This window comes from Poecilia mexicana, unplaced genomic scaffold (assembly GCF_051168715.1).
Source record: "Poecilia mexicana isolate PSO_F unplaced genomic scaffold, ASM5116871v1 scaffold_14, whole genome shotgun sequence".
In the NCBI taxonomy this organism is placed as follows: Eukaryota; Metazoa; Chordata; class Actinopteri; order Cyprinodontiformes; family Poeciliidae; genus Poecilia; species Poecilia mexicana.
This window is the reverse complement of record NW_028263383.1, coordinates 23,713,219-23,732,256: the sequence shown is the minus strand read 5'-3', so window position 1 is coordinate 23,732,256 and position 19,038 is coordinate 23,713,219. Positions and strand designations below refer to the sequence as shown.

At 44.0% G+C, this 19,038-nt stretch overlaps 1 protein-coding gene and 1 long non-coding RNA gene across 2 annotated transcripts in view; both read left to right on the top strand.

The window, feature by feature from the left end:
• slc37a2 (solute carrier family 37 member 2) overlaps positions 1-19,038 on the top strand; it is a 54,546-nt gene that overhangs the window by 34,440 nt on the left and 1,068 nt on the right. Inside the window, exons 11-17 of the mRNA XM_088012383.1 lie at positions 1,441-1,503; positions 1,625-1,710; positions 12,455-12,503; positions 12,947-13,020; positions 13,126-13,204; positions 18,702-18,799; positions 18,963-19,027. Coding sequence (XP_087868509.1) covers positions 1,441-1,503; positions 1,625-1,710; positions 12,455-12,503; positions 12,947-13,020; positions 13,126-13,204; positions 18,702-18,799; positions 18,963-19,019 — 506 coding nt within the window. The 3' untranslated portion in view covers positions 19,020-19,027. The remainder of the gene's footprint in view (positions 1-1,440; positions 1,504-1,624; positions 1,711-12,454; positions 12,504-12,946; positions 13,021-13,125; positions 13,205-18,701; positions 18,800-18,962; positions 19,028-19,038) is intronic.
• On the top strand, positions 14,475-18,563 carry LOC148155558 (uncharacterized). The gene is made up of 2 exons (XR_015765232.1): positions 14,475-17,042; positions 17,614-18,563. It is a non-coding gene; the product is annotated as an uncharacterized LOC148155558 (long non-coding RNA).

Below are 19,038 nucleotides of genomic sequence, written 5' to 3'. Positions count from 1 at the left end.
AGGTTCTTGTGTCAGATAATCTAACTCAATGTTAGAGAATAATTTTTTTTTTTAGATTAACAGAATCTCAGTTAGCCTTCATAGCGGGGCTGAACCCGTATTACACCAAGCACTGTAGCTAATATTAGCTGGTATCTCGCCGGTGGACATAAATACAGTAAAGTAATATTCTAATCACAATATATACACAATATGTCCATCTTACTTGTGAAATGTTGTCTGTGGAGCCCTCACATCAATAATCCATCGATCCGAACAACAATATCCCTCAGTGCTGAGGCATCTTCTGCTGTTTTGGTTGAGCAAAGTAGGAAGGACGACCGTTCCAAGATGGCCGCCGTATTTCCTGCGCCAGAGCAGCCAATGCGGGGTCTACTCTTATATTATGTCTATGGTCATAGCGTTTATGTTGCGTTTAAAGGCGGCTCGGAAAAACAGGTTACCACATGTTAACAACGGATTAAACAGTTTTAACTGCTGATAAAAGTGACAGAGGACAGATATGGGAAGTGTGGAAGCCTCTACTGTATCAAATTGACATAGGAATAACAGAGTTGGTCATTCTAAGGTAAAAACCCAGCGCATACAGTGTTCATGTTTTTTTGTTTTGTTTTGTTTTGTTTTTCATCCAGACGGCTTCCCTCGCCCCCCCTGCAATGGCACGTAGCCCCCCTAGGGGCGCGCCCCACAGATTGGGAACCTCTGGATTAGATCAACATTAGATTATTTTCCTTCTTTCGCTCTTTTTCTTCTTCTTTCCTTTGGTTTGTCATTTTGTTTGTATTTCCTTTTAATTCATGTAAAGCACTTTGAATTCCCTTGTTGCTGAAAATGTGCTACTTAAATAAAATTACCTTACCTTACCTTTCACCTGTATGAACATTTATGAGATTTCAGTTTCAGTTAATTGTATTTTGGTAAATTATCAACATTAAACACAGGAAACAAAAACAATAATAATAAACAAACCCATAACTTACCAAAAAAGGAATAGACTGATGCCAAAGCTTATACCTGCCTACTCTATTTATATACTTAGCAGCCTATCATCATAAAAGATATCTTCTGTCCATATAGATGTACATACATAAGTACACACAAACAAATATACATGCAGTATGAATAATAATGTTATTGTTACTATTTAATGAAGTTGTCAAAATATTACCGTATTATGATATATTAATTTAGAACTACATCTTTAATATGCTAAAAATTATGCTTACTTATATGGACAAGCAATTATGAATTCACTGTACTAGTTATTAATATGGATATAGAAAATAATTAGAAACTCTTAAAACATATATTATATATTAGTCTGGTAGAAGAAAGGAAGAAAATTATGCGCAATTTTCATGCAGTGCAAAATCTTGTCGTCTTATACAGTGTATATGTAACTGCATGTTTAATGTGTGAATTCTTTGTTTTTTTTCTCAGCACATTTTCAAGCAAAAGAAGCAGGAGACATGTCAACGTTATTTGATGTAGGAGGGATCCTTGGTAGGTTTTGATTGGGCAGTTAAAAACACCTTTTGGTATTATACTTTTTTGCTGTCCAAGAATGTAAAGACAGTCAAATTAATCCTTTGTATCAGTTCAGATGCGTCCTTTGTGTCCACAGGAGGCATCATGGCCGGCCTGGTGTCTGACTTCACTGGGGGGAGAGCGTCAACCTGCTGTGTCATGCTGATTGCTGCTGCACCTATGGTGAGAAATCTCTCCTCTAACAACTTTATGATATAGAAGCACACTTAATTGAATTGATTTGGTTTCCATCAAATTGTAAAGGGAATTTTGAGCAAACTTATAAAACTTTGCAAAATCAGCCAGGCAATCAGATGTTGATGCACTGATCCAATCTTACCTGTATCTGTCATAAAGTGTGTTGGATGGTGGTGAGGAGAGACGCCGAGACCCAGGTTATGGTGAAGATGATGTTTAATGATGAAAATAAAGCTCAGTCCAAAACAGGCAGCACGGCAGAGAGACAGGCACACAGCCAAATACCGGTAGCAACTGAATGACAGGACTTCGTGCGAGCGAACACAAACCAGGACTTAGCAGTACAACTGGCGCGAGTAGGCAAACGACAATAGACAAGGACCCGACGAGGAACACAGACAACAGGTGGGTAAAAATACACACGGGGTAATTAAGGGAATGAGACACACCTGGGGAGCAATCAACGGGGAGGACAGGACAGAGACTCACAGGGAAACGGGACTGAACACAGAAAACTCAAATATAAACACACAAAAACACGGATCTTGACAGTACCCCCCCCTCAAGGGCGGATACCAGACGCCCACAAAAACAGAAAAGTCCAAAAACACAAAACAACCCAACAGGGTGGGTGGAGGGGCGACGGAAGGGGCCAGAGTCCAGAAACTGTCCAAAACAAAAAACAACCCAACAGGTGGGCGGAGGAGCGAATCCGGCGGGCGTCGCCGGCGCAGAAACCGGAATCCCGGAGGCGGGTCCAGCGGGCGTCGCCGGCGCAGGAACCAGAGACGTGGAGGCGGGTCCGACGGTCTCTTCCGCCGGCGCAGAAAGCAGAGACGTGGAGGCGGATCCGGCGGGCGGCGTCTCCGGCGCAGAAGGCCGAGACGTGGAGGCGGGTCCGGCGGGCGGCGTCTCCGGCGCAGAAGGCCGAGACGTGGAGGCGGGTCCGGCGGGCGGCGTCTCCGGCGCAGAAAGCCGAGACGTGGAGGCGGGTCCGGCGGGCGGCGTCTCCGGCGCAGAAAGCCGAGACGTGGAGGCGGATCCGGCGGGCGGCGTCTCCGGCGCAGAAGGCCGAGACGTGGAGGCGGATCCGGCGGGCGGCGTCTCCGGCGCAGAAGGCCGAGACGTGGAGGCGGATCCGGCGGGCGGCGTCTCCGGCGCAGAAAGCCGAGACGTGGAGGCGGGTCCGCCGGGCCGGCAGGAAGGCCGGCTGGAAACTCGGGCGGAGCAGACTCAGGAAACTCGGGCGGAGCAGACTCAGGAAACTCGGGCGGAGCAGACTCAGGAAACTCGGGCGGAGCAGACTCAGGAAACTCGGGCGGAGCAGACTCAGGAAACTCGGGCGGAGCAGACTCAGGAAACTCGGGCGGAGCAGACTCAGGAAACTCGGGCGGAGCAGACTCAGGAAACTCGGGGGAAGGCTGCGCTCCGGCAGCAGGCTCGGGGAGCTCTGGCTCGGGGGAAGGCTGCGCTCCGGCAGCAGGCTCGGGGAGCTCGGGCGGCTGCGCTCCGGCAGCAGACTCGGGGAGCTCGGGCGGCTGCGCTCCGGCAGCAGACTCGGGGAGCTCGGGTGCGGGCCACGCCACTAGCCGTGCCGCCTGACGTCCCGGGGACAGCCTGGCTCCTTGAAACCCCAGCACCACGGGGACTGTAGCGACTGGAGACGGGCGGACGCAGGTGGCTGGAGACGGGCGGACGCAGGTGGCTGGAGACGGGCAGACGGGCTTGGGAGGCAGAGGGTCGCCCGCCATGACGGCCAGAGTAGTCTGGCGCTCCCACTCTGCCTCCAACAGGAGCTTCTCCAGCCCCAGATGCGGCAGTCGCGGGACCCAGTACTCCAGCTCGAACACCAACCGGGTTACCAAACCGAGCCGACGACTGGCAGAGTTCGGCTTGGCCATAGCCTCCCCAAAGTTCTTTAATGTCGCTTGCAGGGTGGCGACATCTCCATTACCCAACGGGTCCATAATATGGCGATCCTCACCGGTTTGGTCGGGTCCTTCTGTCATAAAGTGTGTTGGATGGTGGTGAGGAGAGACGCCGAGACCCAGGTTATGGTGAAGATGATGTTTAATGATGAAAATAAAGCTCAGTCCAAAACAGGCAGCACGGCAGAGAGACAGGCACACAGCCAAATACCGGTAGCAACTGAATGACAGGACTTCGTGCGAGCGAACACAAACCAGGACTTAGCAGTACAACTGGCGCGAGTAGGCAAACGACAATAGACAAGGACCCGACGAGGAACACAGACAACAGGTGGGTAAAAATACACACGGGGTAATTAAGGGAATGAGACACACCTGGGGAGCAATCAACGGGGAGGACAGGACAGAGACTCACAGGGAAACGGGACTGAACACAGAAAACTCAAATATAAACACACAAAAACACGGATCTTGACAGTACCCCCCCCTCAAGGGCGGATACCAGACGCCCACAAAAACAGAAAAGTCCAAAAACACAAAACAACCCAACAGGGTGGGTGGAGGGGCGACGGAAGGGGCCAGAGTCCAGAAACTGTCCAAAACAAAAAACAACCCAACAGGTGGGCGGAGGAGCGAATCCGGCGGGCGTCGCCGGCGCAGAAACCGGAATCCCGGAGGCGGGTCCAGCGGGCGTCGCCGGCGCAGGAACCAGAGACGTGGAGGCGGGTCCGACGGTCTCTTCCGCCGGCGCAGAAAGCAGAGACGTGGAGGCGGATCCGGCGGGCGGCGTCTCCGGCGCAGAAGGCCGAGACGTGGAGGCGGGTCCGGCGGGCGGCGTCTCCGGCGCAGAAGGCCGAGACGTGGAGGCGGGTCCGGCGGGCGGCGTCTCCGGCGCAGAAAGCCGAGACGTGGAGGCGGGTCCGGCGGGCGGCGTCTCCGGCGCAGAAAGCCGAGACGTGGAGGCGGATCCGGCGGGCGGCGTCTCCGGCGCAGAAGGCCGAGACGTGGAGGCGGATCCGGCGGGCGGCGTCTCCGGCGCAGAAGGCCGAGACGTGGAGGCGGATCCGGCGGGCGGCGTCTCCGGCGCAGAAAGCCGAGACGTGGAGGCGGGTCCGCCGGGCCGGCAGGAAGGCCGGCTGGAAACTCGGGCGGAGCAGACTCAGGAAACTCGGGCGGAGCAGACTCAGGAAACTCGGGCGGAGCAGACTCAGGAAACTCGGGCGGAGCAGACTCAGGAAACTCGGGCGGAGCAGACTCAGGAAACTCGGGCGGAGCAGACTCAGGAAACTCGGGCGGAGCAGACTCAGGAAACTCGGGCGGAGCAGACTCAGGAAACTCGGGGGAAGGCTGCGCTCCGGCAGCAGGCTCGGGGAGCTCTGGCTCGGGGGAAGGCTGCGCTCCGGCAGCAGGCTCGGGGAGCTCGGGCGGCTGCGCTCCGGCAGCAGACTCGGGGAGCTCGGGCGGCTGCGCTCCGGCAGCAGACTCGGGGAGCTCGGGTGCGGGCCACGCCACTAGCCGTGCCGCCTGACGTCCCGGGGACAGCCTGGCTCCTTGAAACCCCAGCACCACGGGGACTGTAGCGACTGGAGACGGGCGGACGCAGGTGGCTGGAGACGGGCGGACGCAGGTGGCTGGAGACGGGCAGACGGGCTTGGGAGGCAGAGGGTCGCCCGCCATGACGGCCAGAGTAGTCTGGCGCTCCCACTCTGCCTCCAACAGGAGCTTCTCCAGCCCCAGATGCGGCAGTCGCGGGACCCAGTACTCCAGCTCGAACACCAACCGGGTTACCAAACCGAGCCGACGACTGGCAGAGTTCGGCTTGGCCATAGCCTCCCCAAAGTTCTTTAATGTCGCTTGCAGGGTGGCGACATCTCCATTACCCAACGGGTCCATAATATGGCGATCCTCACCGGTTTGGTCGGGTCCTTCTGTCATAAAGTGTGTTGGATGGTGGTGAGGAGAGACGCCGAGACCCAGGTTATGGTGAAGATGATGTTTAATGATGAAAATAAAGCTCAGTCCAAAACAGGCAGCACGGCAGAGAGACAGGCACACAGCCAAATACCGGTAGCAACTGAATGACAGGACTTCGTGCGAGCGAACACAAACCAGGACTTAGCAGTACAACTGGCGCGAGTAGGCAAACGACAATAGACAAGGACCCGACGAGGAACACAGACAACAGGTGGGTAAAAATACACACGGGGTAATTAAGGGAATGAGACACACCTGGGGAGCAATCAACGGGGAGGACAGGACAGAGACTCACAGGGAAACGGGACTGAACACAGAAAACTCAAATATAAACACACAAAAACACGGATCTTGACAGTACCCCCCCCTCAAGGGCGGATACCAGACGCCCACAAAAACAGAAAAGTCCAAAAACACAAAACAACCCAACAGGGTGGGTGGAGGGGCGACGGAAGGGGCCAGAGTCCAGAAACTGTCCAAAACAAAAAACAACCCAACAGGTGGGCGGAGGAGCGAATCCGGCGGGCGTCGCCGGCGCAGAAACCGGAATCCCGGAGGCGGGTCCAGCGGGCGTCGCCGGCGCAGGAACCAGAGACGTGGAGGCGGGTCCGACGGTCTCTTCCGCCGGCGCAGAAAGCAGAGACGTGGAGGCGGATCCGGCGGGCGGCGTCTCCGGCGCAGAAGGCCGAGACGTGGAGGCGGGTCCGGCGGGCGGCGTCTCCGGCGCAGAAGGCCGAGACGTGGAGGCGGGTCCGGCGGGCGGCGTCTCCGGCGCAGAAAGCCGAGACGTGGAGGCGGGTCCGGCGGGCGGCGTCTCCGGCGCAGAAAGCCGAGACGTGGAGGCGGATCCGGCGGGCGGCGTCTCCGGCGCAGAAGGCCGAGACGTGGAGGCGGATCCGGCGGGCGGCGTCTCCGGCGCAGAAGGCCGAGACGTGGAGGCGGATCCGGCGGGCGGCGTCTCCGGCGCAGAAAGCCGAGACGTGGAGGCGGGTCCGCCGGGCCGGCAGGAAGGCCGGCTGGAAACTCGGGCGGAGCAGACTCAGGAAACTCGGGCGGAGCAGACTCAGGAAACTCGGGCGGAGCAGACTCAGGAAACTCGGGCGGAGCAGACTCAGGAAACTCGGGGGAAGGCTGCGCTCCGGCAGCAGGCTCGGGGAGCTCTGGCTCGGGGGAAGGCTGCGCTCCGGCAGCAGGCTCGGGGAGCTCGGGCGGCTGCGCTCCGGCAGCAGACTCGGGGAGCTCGGGCGGCTGCGCTCCGGCAGCAGACTCGGGGAGCTCGGGTGCGGGCCACGCCACTAGCCGTGCCGCCTGACGTCCCGGGGACAGCCTGGCTCCTTGAAACCCCAGCACCACGGGGACTGTAGCGACTGGAGACGGGCGGACGCAGGTGGCTGGAGACGGGCGGACGCAGGTGGCTGGAGACGGGCAGACGGGCTTGGGAGGCAGAGGGTCGCCCGCCATGACGGCCAGAGTAGTCTGGCGCTCCCACTCTGCCTCCAACAGGAGCTTCTCCAGCCCCAGATGCGGCAGTCGCGGGACCCAGTACTCCAGCTCGAACACCAACCGGGTTACCAAACCGAGCCGACGACTGGCAGAGTTCGGCTTGGCCATAGCCTCCCCAAAGTTCTTTAATGTCGCTTGCAGGGTGGCGACATCTCCATTACCCAACGGGTCCATAATATGGCGATCCTCACCGGTTTGGTCGGGTCCTTCTGTCATAAAGTGTGTTGGATGGTGGTGAGGAGAGACGCCGAGACCCAGGTTATGGTGAAGATGATGTTTAATGATGAAAATAAAGCTCAGTCCAAAACAGGCAGCACGGCAGAGAGACAGGCACACAGCCAAATACCGGTAGCAACTGAATGACAGGACTTCGTGCGAGCGAACACAAACCAGGACTTAGCAGTACAACTGGCGCGAGTAGGCAAACGACAATAGACAAGGACCCGACGAGGAACACAGACAACAGGTGGGTAAAAATACACACGGGGTAATTAAGGGAATGAGACACACCTGGGGAGCAATCAACGGTGAGGACAGGACAGAGACTCACAGGGAAACGGGACTGAACACAGAAAACTCAAATATAAACACACAAAAACACGGATCTTGACAGTATCAGCTCTGATACTGAAAAGAAATCTAGACCAGGAATCAGTGACAATATGCCCATCCATATGGGCAGATCTATTCAATCTAATTCTATGATTTTTGCTCTAAGCGACGTCATCTTTTATCATTTGTTTTACATTATATTCAGAATTCCTAATTGCACTTTCTGAACCATTTGAAAGAAGATTTGCTGCAGTTTATTTTTTATTTTACATGTTTGACCAAGGCAGTTTTTAATTTTACATTGACTGTCGTACTGAACAAAACAATTCTGCTGTTTCTACATGTTTGACCAAGCTTGTGAAGTTTTGGCGTATTTAAGTGTGCTATGCTGGTGCAGAATTATAAAATAAATTTGTCTTATTGTACTTTTATTCCTGTATTTAGAAAAAGGAACATTTTAAGTCAATTCTGCACTGCTTTTCTGTATCAGATCAGATAATACTAAACCTCAGATATTGAATCAGAAGTAAAAAAAAAAAAGGGATTGGTCCAGCCCCTAGGTAGGGGTGGACAATATGGACTTAGAATTGTATTGCAATATTTTGTGGTACTATTGTAATAACGATAAAAATTATGTGAACAAAATACTTACAGCCTTATTGCTTCTTTTTCTAGGCATTTGTTTGACTGCCTAATTTATAGCATGCTGTACCATGTTATATGTGCATGGTACAGCATTTATAGTCCACAAATGCAAATACTGCTCTTGAAAATCATTCCCATGCCATGTGACATTCGCTTTTTCAGAACTTAAAGATCATACTTACTTAAAGAAGTATGATTTATAATACTAAACTGCACACAGTAACTGCATCCAATCATATTTACTGATCTTTATGCTCAAACAATGGAGAAAATGGTAAAAACAACAATTCCAATAATACAGTCAGTTTTGTTTTTATTTGACATCATTAACTGAAATGTATCAAATTTCTTCTCCTGATGAAAAGTTTTTCAAGTTAAACAATGCGATAAATGCCTGTTAATGCAATGTGTGGCTGTGTGACGGGGTTCTCATATGACTTGGACAAACAGAAATATGACTGCCCAAGGCCAGAGTTCACTTTGGTGAAATTTATTTAGCTCTTCAAGTGAACAAAGATGGCAGGTGTAAAAATATATACAAGGACGTCCAGATAGGTCAAAACAAACAAACAGCAGTACCTTCAAGGAAAGAGTCCATCACCTTCACTGGACATGGCAGGAGTCCAGCCACAGACTGCCTCTCTGTGGAGCAGAGCCCTGCTTTTAAAGCCACAGGCTCCGCCCACAGAAAGACCAAACAAGCAAACAAAACAATTAAACAATTACTTCTAACTCAAATAAACTCTTAAAGGGTACAAATAATAATAATAATAATAATAATAATAAAGAGAAAAAAAAAACTTGTAATCAAAAATACAATAATCAATTTAATAATTTAATAGAGAACACTCAGTATGTTCCGATGACGTCACTATGTCATCACCTGACTCTTGGCGCGCCACACCCGGAAATACCTCTGCTTGAAAATAAAACCAGTAAAACGTTTGGAAGTGAAAACAGGTTAGGATGGATGCTATCTGAAGCAGGAGCGTGTGCACCCACTATGAACGGCGTCAGTCTAAGCTGGAACAGAAGTTGGTTAGCGGTTGTGTAGGTTTATATATATGTGTACGCATGTTGACACGGACTCATAATTAAGTCCCGGCTCGTGACGGCTCCTCCGTCACAGGCTGCAATAAACAAAGTACAGGTTGCAAAGTAGCAGGTGCCACACATCTCATAAAAGTTTTGTACCACTGGTAAGGCAGAACTTATTCATTAGTTGAGTTTTGCACCTCAACTCTTTTGGAAAAGCCAACATCCACCTGAAGCGAGCATAAAGACGTTTTTGCAAAATTTAGGAAGTTATTTCCATTAACCTACCCTACTTCAAAATGTGGAGAAAAAACATTGATGGAAACAGTTATTCATGCCTTCCAGAACAACAATTATCTGTAGTCTACTCCAAGGAAATGTGTTTATGTGACAGCAGTTAATAATCTGTATTATCAGAAGATCATTGATTATTATTTTGTGCTGATCAGTGATCATAATCCTTAATATTTCATGAGTCAGTTGAGTCAAACAGGGATCAGATTTACAATGATTAGAAATGGAGTGTGAAATAAAACATTAAACAAATAATAAAAATAATACAGACCAATTCAGTAAATTACAATACTATTGAAAAGCCAATTCATTTGAGGAACTTTACCTCTGAGTGCTTTATTATTGGCCCTTTGAGATCTAAAAATATAAAGGGCATTACAAATAAAATCTATTATTATTATTATTATTATTATCATTATGATGATGATGATGATGATTATTATCATTATTATATTGTTATAAGACCACTAATAAAAAAATAAAATTATAACAGCTGTGTAGACTTAATGAAACTTCTTATCTAGTTGCCAGTATTTGGTCCCTGCGTGTAAATCTACGTGGTATTAAAACGGTTTTGTTCTTGTTGCTGTAAGTTTCCAAAATTTATTTTTGCATTCTTTCATTTTCTCTTCTTTTTTTAAAATCTTGTCCTTTTGAGAATATTTTATTTAAGTCAGTGCGTTCTTACTTACCTGTTTATAATTTTTTAGGTATTTTAGAGGTATGCCAAGGTATGATCAGTCATCGCCAATCACACAAACCGATCACCTGTATCTCACTTCTCAGCCTGCGTGTGCAGGTTATCTCCTCTTTCCTTCACACTGTGCATGTGCTCAGCAGCAAATCCTAAGCGAAGTGATGAGGACCTATAACGCTGTGAGAGTGAAGGGGAAAGTTTGTGTGCTGCGACTTGAAATTACCTCGGGAATTAAGCACGTCAAAATGCATAAACACAACAAATTTAATGTGACTGTCGTAGACTCCATCTTTTCCTCTATCTCTTTTAGCCTCATCAAGTGCTTACACGCACACACACGCAGCAGCTTACATAACCATGTTTATGTGTGACTGTCACCAGTCATACATAAACAGACTGAAACTGATTAGACTACTGTTTAGGGAGGGTACAGATTGCACAAAAGAATAAAAAGCTAAACTCGCGTTACAATCTTTGTCTCACTTGGTTCCATCCATAAGGTGTGCTAAGTATGGTCCAGCGCTGGACGGTCAATGTAACTCTGTATCTGTTCCATTTGTATGACATGTATGGCTTGTAACATTTGATCAACAGCCTGTTTTTATACTTAACCAAATCTCATTATTTCTTAAGGTAATTTACACTGAGGGGTTCTGGTCGGGTATTGAAACTGGTTAACGGGCCTGGTGGAGCACAGAGACAAAAATGAATAAACTCCAACATGACAATTGGCAGAGTTTGGCTACATCGAGGCTCAATGCAGGAAAAACTTATATCCGAAGCTGTCAGGCAGCAGGTAAAGCAGCGCACAACTACCAACACTCACCTAGAAGAGCGTGGGTTATTTGCTTAGCTTTGTGATGGTCACAAAGCTAAGCAAATAACCCAAAAAATAATTTAAGTCAATGAGCTAGTGGTGTAAGTCGCTGGTTCTGCTCTCACTGTTGGACCACTGCTACGCGCTACTGGTAGTAATATTTCAGAGACGGAGCGCCGCTCAACCTCCACCAGACTGAACTGGTGGAGGTTGTTACAAGCTGCAGCATGTAACTTAAGCAAACAAGTTATAAAAAAGATTTTATATATGTATTAAAACTTTCGCTATGTCCTAACATAAGGCAGATAATCTCTGAAAAAAAATCGATCTCCTCTGCCTCCTCCCTCGGTCAGAAACAAACAATCAGAGCCAGTACAGAACAGCTAGCCAGGCTGTCAGGAAGTTTTAATTCAGTAATTCAGGATTGTTTATTTTGATGCAACCTGCATTTGACTTTGAATGAATGTTTCCACTTTTTCTTGACATTATTTGATATTGGCTGAGAACCTTACTGTTAAATATTATTTTACTGATTTCAGGTTTTTCAGTTGTCATTTTGACTGAATAGCTGCTGTATTGTAACTGCAAGTATTTTGGATGTATCATGTCTAAATTTGGTGAATTTATTGCCAGATCATTTTTCCATTTTTCCAGATCACATTGTAGCATTTATACCTAATGCAAAAAGTTAACAGGCAATCCAGGTGATCGGCAATGATCGGACCTCATGGGTGATTGGAATCGGAATTGGCAGCAAAAAAGCTGATTGGAGCATCCCTAGTATTGATCACTTTTAATTACGTAATATTTATATTTATTGTGCATTTATGTCAAATTTGCTGTTTGACCAGAAAGCCGACTCACCTCACTTGCAAGCAAATCTCCTTAATTGTATAAATAAAGTTGATCGATTGGTTAAAGGCCATCATTTTCAAAAGGTACTTTTAATCTGATTAACAAGCCACAGCTTAATACATATTCTAATTTATCGAATATGACTGAAAACTATATAATTTTTTACCCCTATTATTAAAAATACTGAGTTATGTGGAGAAAAAGAGTGAAACCTGATGGTAGAAATCAGTTTGTCTACAGGTATAAAATTCAGGTCCAGATATCCAAAAGTGCAAATTTCCCCTAAACCATATTTGCTTAGGGGAAATTTGTTGATGGTATTTTGTATTAGTTTAATATTAGAAGTCCATAGGTGATGTTGACCTTATGAAGGAGTGGGATGGTGGTCATTTCTATTTTATTTACACCTTCTGTTCATTTTGTTTCCAGCTCTTCGTCTATAATTACATTGGACAAAAGAGCCTCGGGATCACAATTGGTAAGAGGCATTTAATTCTGTTTTTTATATTATTTTGACACGAATTTTTAGACGGATGTTTTATCTGCTTTACCTAAATAATATATACACAGGCTTTAAACTTTTGATGTCAAAACAACTTTCCCCTGACCTGTGAAAGGTAATTAGCCAGCCTTATCTCAACTCTGATTGGTTTTTAAGGCTAAATAAACTTAAAGCTTTCAGAATAAACACTTTTATGGCCAATGCAGCAAAACATGGCTTGAAATAAAATTTCTTCAGGAAGCGGCAGCTGAGAGAAGCAGCATATTATGTAATGTCACACTAGATAAGCTTGTTTGTTTTAACATCTATAAATGAAAAGAGGTCGATTAATGGAACATTTAGACACTTGAAGCCAATAGATTTTTAAATATTTTGAGTTTAATGCATGAAAGAATTTAAATTAACATTTTCACATATAGGTATGCTGCTGCTGTGTGGAGGCCTAGTGAACGGACCGTACGCCCTGATCACCACGGCTGTATCTGCTGACCTGGTAAGATCTCGAAACATCATAACATTAGATCCTATGCTTCCTCGTCTCATTTCTGTGCATTAGACTCTGAAGCCTGATAGACATAATATTTCTGTTTTATTGCAGGGAACACACGAGAGTCTGAGAGGAAACTCCAGAGCTTTATCAACTGTTACTGCAATCATTGACGGCACTGGATCAATAGGTATGCATTGTGAAAACCATGCATCCCCTCATCTGTTAATGCAAACTTAGATTTTTCTAATGTAAGTAAAATTTTAATAAATTTTTAGTAAGTTAATGGAAAAACAAAGTCATTTTATATGAACATAACACCTGTCCATGTCAGCTTTCCAAATGCAAACCACAAATGGTTACTTCTCTTTCTCCTAAACTGACAAGACAGAAAATATTTTCCTTTAATCCAAAGCTAAATTATTTTCTCTTGACTGGGTGTAAATGGAAACAGAGGCGGAGCTAGAGGGTGGCCATGTTCGCATGTAAATTCCAAAAGGTATAAATGCTTTTGGTAAAATCTAGGTTTGGACACTAAAACAAATTGGGTTTCCATATTTAAGAGTGGTGCCTCACAGCCGCCATCTTGTTTGACCATCTATTCATTTGGATTTTGAATTTTTATCAACTCTCCAAGATTAAATTAATAATCTTCCCAGAATGAAGTCGTTCTTTTATGAGAGCTTGAACATACTCCCTCTACCCCCGCCTCCAAAAAATAAAATGAGGTATGCTCAGCATTTTATCAAGTTATAAAGTTGGTATCAGTTTCACAGATAATACTTCATACCTAATGGAAATGCTTCATCTTTTAATACATCGACATTAAATTATTATCAGTAGCAGGACTTTCAAATGATCGTGCAAAAAATGTGTATTTCGAAGTAACACTTGAGCTGAGTGGTTATGTCAAATCTTAATGTAACTAAACTGGAGGTTTTTTCTCGTTATTTTAAGACGTTTTTTCTTCTGCGATTAATTATGTAATTAAACAAAAATTATTGCAGCTTGGCAATAATATTCTAACGAAGTCACAGATGAGATTGAGATGAGATAAAAGCCACTTTTTAAAAATATTTACTTATTTTTTAGAAAAGATAGCGAGAAAAACAATCTATTAAAATCGGATTTGGTATGAAAAAATCAGAGATTTTATTTTTAAGCCATACCGCGTGGTTTGTGCGGTAACACTTTATCTGACGGGGTGTGCATAAGACTGACATGACACTGTCATAAACATGACATAACACCTGTCATGAACATTTATGACTGTTGTCATAAAGTATCATTTGGTAAATAATAACATTTTTTATCCAAAGTTGACATTATTGAAAATGTCTTTATGACAACCTGACATTAACCAAGAATCATCACCTGTCATAAATACATCATAATAGTTGTTAATTATCAACATTTAAAATGTTATGTATCTTTGTGTGTTATGACATTACTATGTCACTTGTTATACATTTATTTAATTGATCCTAAAGTTTCACAGAAAGATGTCCACAAAGCACTTATGAACGTTACATTTAAAACATTATTTAAGACTGTTGTAAGTAGTGTAATACACCATCTCCATCAGTGAGAGGCAGCAGTGCATGAACAGGTGTGCAGTGTGTTGGTGAAGAAGAAATCTTCATTTTGTTGGCCTCCCTTAAACAAGTTATAACGGCCAGACCTCCTGTTTAAACAGAAGCCCAAGTGTGTCACCTAGGGTCGCCACCCGTCCCTTAAAATACGGAATCGTCCCGTATTTGGCTGTTAAATGTTGCGTCCTGTATTGAACCGATACGGGACGCAATTTGTTCTGTATTTCTATAAATGTCCAATAGACACACCTATCACACACATATCAACACTAAGTGTAACAATAATCACCAAAATAAAACACAGGATCTATTAAGGTCAGCTAAATTGTCGTGGCGAGATGTAAACAGGACTCCCAAGAACGCTACCGACTGACCCTGTTGTCACGGTTGCCTAGAGACGGACACTATGCAGCCGCGGTGAGCTGCTGTCAACCGTGTCTATTTAAAACGTCCTAAACCCGATTCTCCACCGCCCTTAGAACCAAAACCTCTCATAAAGATACGGATGTGAGGGAAGACTCAAATCCCAGGCTGAATAATGTTAGTGAGGATGAATACAGGCAATTAAAACAAATGTGTTGATCGTGGCGCAGTGTGCTGCTGTATTAATGGATCAGGAGAGAAACACTACCGGTCAGAACCTATAGAACCAGCGTCTCTTCATCCCGCAATCATCTCTTGAGGCTGATATGGTACAGAACATTTTGCTATGATTGATTAAGTTTCGTATTGTGGTTTTAGTAGACTGTTATGGTTTGATTATTAGATAATCAATTATTTGCTTATTTAATGTATCGTCGTATCTGTCAAAATAATACAAATGGCCATTTAAAGAACAAATCATATCAAGAGATTAACAGTAAATACATAAATATTTCCTACTTTTAAAAAGATTTGTTAGGGCTTTCTGTTTGTTTTATTAAGAAATGTTGACATATTAATTCAGTGTTCAGTCGTCATTTAATGTATTATTAATGTCAGACACAGACCTGCTGCCCAGGGGTGGTTCTAGATGGGGGCCAACAGGGGTACAGAAGAAATTATGCTAAATAAATGTCTTTTGTTAATATTCAGGTTTGTTTTTTTAATCTTCACAATTTTACTTTAACAATTAATTAAAAATTATTGTGCTGCACTTTTAGCTACTGTATTGAGATATGATCACACTTTCCATCTGATAGATCAGGATCTGTAACCTGGATCTCTGCAATTTTTACCCTTTTTTTTTAACTTGGTCACACGAGGACTGCTTTAATTCCAAAACTACAACACCTAGACTCTTCAAACCTGCACTGGATTATTCTGCTCTAATAGCAGAATATTTTAATCCATGTTTGGGATTTGTGAAACCTTTATGTGATTTGTGAAACTTCACTAAAGATCAGATTACTATTCACACTTGTTCCATGCAGTTTTTTTCAAATTCAATTCTAATTCAAAACCACTTTATTAATCCCAATGGGAAATTAAATGTTGGTGTAACTCACTAATTTTTCAAAGAGTTATTGTAGATGATGATGGCTGTTGGAAGGAAAGATCTTCTGCAGTGGTCTGTTAAGTGAAATGAAGTTTCACAAATCAGAAAAAAGCTTCACAAATCCCAAACATGGTTTTAAATATTCTGCTGTTAGTTGAAAATAATCTGATCCAGGTTTGATGTGTCTAGGTATTGCAGTTTTGGAATTAGAGAAGTTCTAGTGTGAACGAGATCGATAAAAGGACAAAAATTGTCCTTTATTGAAGTTTCACAAATCAAAAAAAGGTTTCACAAATCCCAAACATGGGTTTTAAATATTCTGCTATTAGTTCAAAACTAATCTAGTCCAAGTCTGAAGAGTCTATGAGTTGTATTTTAGGAACTGGGGCAGTTCTAGTGTGATCCAGATGCAAAAAAGTGGTAAAATCAACCTTTACTGAAGTTTCACAAATCAGAAAAAGGTTTCACAAATCCCAAACATGGTTTTAAATATTCTGCTATTAGAGCAGAATAATCCAGTGCAGGTGTGAAGAGTCTAGGTGTTGTAGTTTTTAAGCTAGAGTTGATTAAAGATCCAGAAGGTAGTGGAAAAATTAGGTGGAATCGCCCTTTAGCCATTTCCCGAATTGGAAGCTGGAATTGGAAACCAACTTCAGCTTCGTTCAATTTTAATCGAGCAAATTAAGAGCTGCTATGTTAGTCAAAGTTATCCTTATTTAGCAACTTAGCTGATGAGACACAGTGCTTGTGTTTTTTGCTGTGTTGACTTTATCCACATGATGACCCATTTTAGCCTAAGGACACGTGATGGTGGGGGATTGGGGGGGGGGGGACAAAGGGTGCTAAATGAAGACATGCTACGAGTGTGGAGGATGATAATAAGGACCAGCCACCAGAGGAAGAAGTTCCTATTTGACCAAAGAGAAAGAAGCAGATGAAATATTCCCCAAGAAAATTAGGTAAGTCGTTTTTGTGTTAATATTTTCTTCAGATGAAAGGGGGGTGGGACAGCCAGGTGGAGCAGGAATCAACATTCACCAGCTGAGATAAGGTAAGGTAATTTTATTTATATAGCACATTTTCAGCAACTTAATAAGTTACGTTTAGACAACTATTAAATGTAAAACTGGTGTTTAATCTATTTATTCATTAATTAACTTCTTGCAAACATACATAAGCCAGAGTATCTGATTGGAAATGCTTTCAAATGCTCATTAAGTGAATAGATACTCATGTGCCTAGAACTATACATTAAATGATGTATTTTGAACAATAACAACAGTTTCAGTCTGTCTGACCTTCTGCCAAACAAATATTTGATCAGAATAATTTTGTTCAGCTTTAGTCATTATGCTGCTTGTGTTCAGAAATAATTGTATTGCACTTTATAACAACCAGTCATGTTAACTTGTCTGCCAGTCTACCATTCTGACAGTGTGCAGGAAGGGACATTTTTGAAATGGTACTTAAATAAATGCTGAATTAAGATCACGTTGTTTTTTGTTTATTTGTTTTTGTTCTTTTTTTAAGTGACCACAATGAATTGAGTCATCACCGACTATGAGGATGTTCAGAAGAGATTCACCAAGTTTGAATTCATGAAAAGGTTTTCACCATGATTAACTATTGCAAGAACAGCTGTAATTTCTGAGCATTTCTGGACACCTTCAAAGAGCTGCTTCCAGGAAATGAAGACAAGAAGAAGATCTCCTGTTTTCAGAGCATTACAGGAAGACTATTACGAAGGAGATGGCTGACATAATCAAAGCAAAACATGTTACTGTTGAAAGAACCTATTTTCTTAAGTTAAAGAATAAGTAATTCTGTTTTAGTTTTTCAATCAGCATTTCAGAGTAACAACATACTGACCAGATGTTAAACCCTCTGTTATCTTAGAACAAGTTATCTTTAGCTTTATTCCAGTGTACAAAGGGTTTGTTCTACAGTTATGATGGTAGTTATTAATAATCCACTGCATTCCACTTTACTTGTGATAAGACTCTGTTAGCATAGCATTTGACACTGTAATAACATTTAATAACATGTTCATAACTGTTGCTACTTGTTTCACTTTACTTGATGTAAGAGGAATTATTAATGACTTTATTAAATCATTTGACAGTGTAATAAAACTTAATGACATTTTTATTATTAATACCTACATGTTCTACTTTATTTCAGGTGGGGGAAATATTAATGACTGTGTTGTTAAAGTTTTTGACAGTGTAATAACACTTAATGACATCTGTAACAAGTACAATGTTTAAGGGAAAATATTAATCACACAATTATAATGACCTCATGTCCGTCACAGTTAAGACTACCAACAAATGATAATTACAAACAATTCATAATATTTTCAATTTTGATCATTATTATGACATATTTATGACCGATGATGATTCTAGGTTGATGTCAAGTTGTCATAACAAAGATATTTTGAATAATGTCAACTTTGCATTAAAAGACAGTCATAAATATTCATGAAGGCTTATTCATGTTCATGACAGGTGTTATGTCATGTTTATGACGGTGTCATGTCAGTCTTGTCAAATAGAGTGTTACCATTTCTGCTTACTGAAGACGGCAGCAAATATGTTTTTATGTGATTTTTGCAGGTGCAGCATTGGGTCCTTTGTTGGCTGGTTTGATCTCACCCACCGGCTGGAACAATGTTTTCTACATGCTCATCTCTGCTGACATCTTAGCCTGCCTGGTCAGAAATAATGCTACTATAGTGCTAACTTATAAAATCTCTAATAGCAGTGGTGTAAATTCTTTGTTCTGGCTTCTGTCTGTTGTTATGATGACTACCTGTAATTGTTTTACTGCACACAAACTGAATAGTGGCTCATTTTTTTTATTTATTTTTTCCACAGTTTTTGACCCGACTCGTCTTTAAGGAAATCAAAGGCTGGTGTGGACGGATTCCCTGAGCCAGCGGGTGAGTCACTA